Raw genomic sequence first — 5,841 nt, 5'->3', positions numbered from 1 at the left:
CCATGTTCTCCGGTACTATGCCTGCACTATAATTCAGTACTTTTTCATTTGTATTTTTCTCAGATTAAAAATACTGAAGGCATTGTATCACAACCTGAGGAAAATAAAAATGTAAAAATATGAATTACAGTGTAGGCATTGTACCAGGTAACATATGTGTTTCTGGTGGTGAACCGTCTGTATTTGTAGCTAAATGTTTGGTTTAAAAAGGTTTTTGCTAAGTCGTCTGTGTAAAAACACTGATTTATGATTTGAGTTTAGCTTATTTATCTGAACGATTGAGCTAAGTGGTTTAACTAACCAGACATTTCTGTGAAAATCAAAAATGACTGAAAAAAAAAAACAATTGGTGAAATTTTGGGTGTTATTAGGCATCTGAGTTTTATCAATAGTGCAAGTTTGTTTTTATATTTAATTATTTGAAACACGAGTTTATTCCCATACTCATGTTGGTATTTTAGTTAGTTTAAATCAAATTTAATAACTGTTCCATATAAAATCTGTAATTTTCTGAAGCCTAAAAATGTAGAGTTTAACCATCAGACATGGAAAAGTAGTGCGTGTTTGAAAACTTAAAAAAATAAAATAAAATACTTTTCCCCAAAAAAGGATCAGTACATTTTTAGATTTCGATTACTGTCATATTACAAAAGTTTTATTAAAAGTGCTGTTCCACACAGTTTTAGACCACCACACAGACCTTAGAGATAGAAATGTTCGTTTTTTGTTCAGATGTCATCCAAAGAACAAAACAAAGTGATTTTCCAGCTTTTATTGGATTTGCTCCAACCATCAGGACATCTTACTGCTGATCCAGAAAGGAGTTCGCTACAGACTTAAAGAAGAGGTTCCTGGTAGATTTTCGGAGGTATTCTAGCTCTAACAAATGTTTCCCAGCTGCTTGGCTTTCTGTTGGTGAAAGCTGAGACAAAACCAAATCCCCACTCCCTTCACTSTCAAACAACAAATCAGACATGTCCACTTTGTCTTTTCCAAACACGTTTTTTTTTACACTTATGAAATCTTCCTCATAGGTTTCTTGATTTGCTTCAAGGCTCGTAGTTGTGTTTCCCTCGTCATCTGGTTTTAGTGTCMACTCTGGATTTTGCTCTGTTGTGGTCATGTTTGGGAAATAATCCATATTGGTTGAAATGACCAGTGGCTGACTTCCAGCTGTGATGCTACTAAATGAAGCACTTCCAACGATGTCGGCGTACGTGATGGCTTTACCTCCGAGGCCTCTGATTGTAGCGATGTTTCTGGTTGTGTTAATCGGAGTGTACCCATCGAGTTTCCTGCTGGCTTGCTTCACACGTATGCCCCTCCTCMCTGTGTTGCTAGTGGGGGTCTTAAACATGGTCATATGGTTTGCTGTTGCAACAGATTTGTTTACGTTGTCCTTGCTCTGCTTTGATTCTAACCTCGGTGCCATCTTGAGGTGCCCTGCTGATCTCAGATAAGATGAAGAGACCACATTAGTCGCCCGAATTGTGTTTTCCTCTGCTTGTGTCCAGTTTGTTTTGCTTTGAACCCATGCAATTTGATTTGTAACAGGCCGGAGCAGCAGCTGGAAGGTTTGGATCAGATTGGTCTGGTCATCGGGTATAGGTTTAAGAATTGGAACCTGTGGAGTTCTGGGGACTGGTTTGAGCTCGTCCCTAACTGTAACTCTTCCATTCGGATCGACCGGGATGACCTTACGGCTTCCTGGTTCTGTGTCACCAGCCTGGTTGTACCGTCTGTTAATTCGAACCTGTTTTGGTTCCCAGGTCTGTAAGCTATTGAGCTGAAAACCTTTGAAACCAGTCTTGGTAGAAGTGCTTGGTTCTTGAGGTGTAGCTTTGGTGCCCTCAAGTGGTTGAGTGCCAAACCCTTTGAGACCAAATCTTCCCTTGTAGAGTTTGAATTCTTTCTCTGTTTTCTCAGTTTTGTTCACGTCAGCAACCCTTTTAGGCAGCGGATGCCTGAGGGGCCTAAAAGTTGTGGTGAACGGTCTTGGAGTCGAAACAGATGGGCTTTGGATCGGTGGAGCAGGTGAAGAACTACTCACTGGTGCAGATGCTCCCTTCTGTTCAAAGCTATACTTGCTAGACAAATAGGGGTACATATTTGTGAATCTAAACGGATGTTTTATTCCATTATCAAGACTGGATTGTTGAAAATGTGGTTTCTTTGAGGGAGAGGGACCACGTGGCTTTACAGAGTTTGTAAACCCTCCAAGGCGACTGATCCTCTTTATAGACGGCCCTGGTTTGTAGTTGTGTTCCAGGTCTCTTGGACTTGAATTGATTCGGTCCATTGGAACAAATGCYTTGCTGCTGGTTGCGAAGCTATCCTGAGAATGCAACGGAACCGTAGGGACAAAACTTTCCAGATTTTTGCCTTCTACAGAAGCTGGTTGGATAAAGGCTTGAGGGGGAGACGTAGTGACGTGTCGGGGCRGATATTTTCTGATTTGGCGTGCACCGAGCTTTTTGCGACCATCAGTATCTTGCTCGACTGGTTGTGTTGTAGCTGACCGTTTAAAATCTAAACCAAATCTGTTTTTCTCTTGTGTGTCAAAGGGGCTTTGCTTATGTTTGGCAGCGTCCATCCTTACCTCTCTTTGTTTGTCACTCGTTACTTCGTTAAACCAACCTGGAGAGTCCTTAAAAAGATACGTCAGGATCTTCCTGTGTCCCAGCATCTCCCTGTTGCTCACAGAGAGTTGGTTCTGTGAGAAATCCACGGCAGCTGTTTGCTTTTCTTGGCTGGGGATCTCGTTGCCGATTGAAGCTTCATGAGGCACAGTGTCACCCCTAAAAACAAGTATATTGCTTTTCCCATTTAACTCCCTCTCTGCTTTGACCACAGGAAGCTGATTCTTCTCCTTATAGTCACTGTAGCGCCCTCTTGAGGTCAAGGGTTGAGCTCTTTGGAGTCTGTTGGTCTGGGATGGAAAAGATTTGCTTAAATATTTATTTTTGTCCACCTTTGACGAGTCTGTGGTAAAAATGTTTTTATCGTGTTCAGATTTTTTTGTGTATCTGCTGTCCCAGTTTTGGGAAAAATATACTGAATTCGTGTTTTCTTCCTTCTGAGGGGGAGAATAATTGTGCTTTATAGAYGGCCAACCATCAAATGTCTTTTGATCACGTAGAGAGCTTCTGGTGAAAGTGCCACTCGCTGGCGTCACTCCTCTGCTCTGAACTTTGATTATCTTCACCTGAGACCGACTGTTATCTTGATGGTTTTGACTGAAACCAAAGCTGCCTTGTGTGTACTGAGGGGGCGAGTGACGGTTAATGAGTGACACTGTCTCTCTAACTCCACCTGTATCAGTTTCAGTTTGAACTCCACTTTCTTTGGATGGCAGACCGACAGAGCGGGGAGTTTGTTGGCCACTTGGATCGTTCAGTGGTCTCAGAACATTTAGTTTCAGTCGAATGTAGCCCGGTGTCATTGTTCGGTGGACTGCAAAAGGAACAAAAAGATATAATAGTTTCACACAGCCTGGCAAATAGAAATGTGATACTCATATAAGGATTACTGCAAACACAAGATATAATATGCCAAATCCGCAAAGTGTATTTTTAATATTTTGCTCCGTTTCAAAATGTTTGGGGCAACAAATTAAACTGGGAATATGTTTCAAGCTTTAAATTACTGGAAAAAACTCTAATATGATATGAATTTATTTTTTCCAACGAAACCAAGACTTTTACAATTAAAACATGGCAGAGTGCAAGATGTGCCAATACGTAAAATAAAAAATAAAAAAACTTAGGGATTTCATCACCTTCAGTGCATCATCAAAGACTTAGAACATTTGACAAAATTAGATGTGACAATATATTGGTCTTTTTTTAATTATAAATTTTATCTTCTATTAACATATTTTTTAAGCTTTCTGAAGTTCTTTAAAAATATTTTTTTGGGGGACTTCGGTCACTCATTTCCAGTCTAGTTCCAGACCCTTTTCTGATAAATTGATTTTGTTTTGTTAGTTTAATCCACTTAACTGTTGACATATTAAATCATTCAGGCAAAGCTCAAGAAATGAACCAGCGGTGTCAACATACTACAAACAACATAGCAAAAAAAACTTTAATCAAACTTTTACCTAGTAATCTAATAAATAAATAAAGCACTAGGCTATTAGACATGCTTACCTGATAGAAAAATCACTAGTGAGTGAAGAAAATTTTGTGACTGATTAATTGAATTTCAGATACCGTCTTCTATTTGTTTAAAATGTACAGTATATCAGTGATGTATAAAAAAAAAAGTTTTAGCTGAAGTCCTAGCTAGTAAATTAGTACTTTAGATAGTTGCTGTAGCTAATGTTACCTAGCTTTTATCTAAAGTTCTAGCAACTAGTATTTTAGTTAGTTGTTGTAGTGACTTCAGCAGAAGTCCTAGCTTGTATCTGATAGTAGCCTGTCAGACATGATTTGTTCAGACACAAATTAGTATTTTAGCACCATCAAGGTGCTTTCCAAAGGAGTACCTGTCRTAAACTGATGTCATCAAGTTGAGTCAGGTTCTTACCAGAGGTTTGTTTTCYGTTTCTCAAAGACTTGACTTTCAGATAGTTAATCGGCTGTAGATAGTTTTTAATCCTACTTTAATGTGTAGTTTAGAAATTTGTTTTGTCCTCCAGTTGGAGAAGAAGTACTGATTAAGGGCACTTTAAAAATGACAAAATATTATTTATATACCACTTTAATGAAATATAAAATCTGTTTGTTTTTTTTAGATTTTACATTGTATGCCTGTTTTAAATTATGTTTTTAACTAACTGATAAGTTTTTTTGCTTTGAATTTGTTGTATATGATCTCAAAGAGCTATGAACAATATTAATGGAAAGCTAAAATACAGCCAGTAAAAAAAAAAAATCTTGGTTAAATTGCTCAGACAACTTATGGTTGCATTATACATGTTCTGGGGAAAAAAGTAACAAATAAAAAGTTGTTATTGTAATTTTTCACCTGTCCAATCAGTATTTTGAGCACTGACTCAATAACTTCAGTACTTTCTTGGCAAACAGAGGTCTCACCTTTTGCTGTGTTTGAACACATGATGGCTGCACAGATCATCACAAAGAGTCTGCAGAAAAAAACACAGTTTTTCTTCTTAAGATCAACCACAAATGAGTTTCACATGATGTGTCAAGTGTAAGAAAAAAAACATCAAAACGTCTTTTACCTTGAGTTGAGAAGAAACTTGCCTAACATGACTGACATCTTCCACTCAGGTTTGTTTAAATTTCTAAAGAAGACCTTAAAGTCAGGTGCAGTAATGTCATCAGGCCTTGTTTTTTAGGGAGCTGCTCCACAGCTCTGCTGCTGATTGGAGGCAATCATCTTCACCTGGCTGCAGCCAGCCTACTTCCTTTAGTCCCTCTCTGAAAAAGTTTCTTTTGTAGTTGCTTGCCAACCACCATAAAAAAAGTAGAAGAAAAAGAAGTTTATTTTATCTGTCTGTGTCAGGGAGAACAGCCAGGAATAATCGTTTTCATTTTCCTTTAGCATAAAATAAATAAAATAATTTAAAAAATGTGTTTTATTTCACATTTTTAGGCATTAGCTTTTAACAGCTTGCTGACTTTTAGCTTTTGTAATTTTTATTTATTTAATTTTATTTACAAAGATTGCCCACATAAAAACACTGAAGTCTCTTCAGTTCCTTTAAAGCAGGGGTGGGCAATCCTGGTCCTGGATGGMCGCAGCCCTGCATGTTTTACTTTTTTCTCTGCTCAAACACACCTGATTTGAATGAATGGGTGATTATCAGGCTACTGCAGTACGGAGGACCGAAAATGACATAATTAAAAATAAAAGCGGAAATATGTAAATTGA

The 5,841-nt window shown here is 38.0% G+C and overlaps 1 protein-coding gene across 1 annotated transcript; it reads right to left on the bottom strand.

Moving 5' to 3' along the window:
* Window positions 1-222: 222 nt before the first annotated feature.
* LOC106529185 (uncharacterized) lies at window positions 223-5,600 on the bottom strand. The gene is made up of 3 exons (XM_014024537.1): window positions 5,189-5,600; window positions 5,040-5,089; window positions 223-3,453 (listed from the first exon to the last, which is right to left on the bottom strand). Exons 1-3 carry the CDS (start codon window positions 5,224-5,226, stop codon window positions 803-805), a joined length of 2,739 nt encoding a protein of 912 aa, XP_013879991.1. The 5' UTR covers window positions 5,227-5,600; the 3' UTR covers window positions 223-802.
* Between the last annotated feature and the right edge of the window lie 241 nt (window positions 5,601-5,841).

This window comes from Austrofundulus limnaeus, unplaced genomic scaffold (genome assembly GCF_001266775.1).
Source record: "Austrofundulus limnaeus strain Quisiro unplaced genomic scaffold, Austrofundulus_limnaeus-1.0 Scaffold426, whole genome shotgun sequence".
Classification (NCBI taxonomy): Eukaryota; Metazoa; Chordata; class Actinopteri; order Cyprinodontiformes; family Rivulidae; genus Austrofundulus; species Austrofundulus limnaeus.
This window is presented reverse-complemented; position numbering and strand designations above follow the sequence as displayed.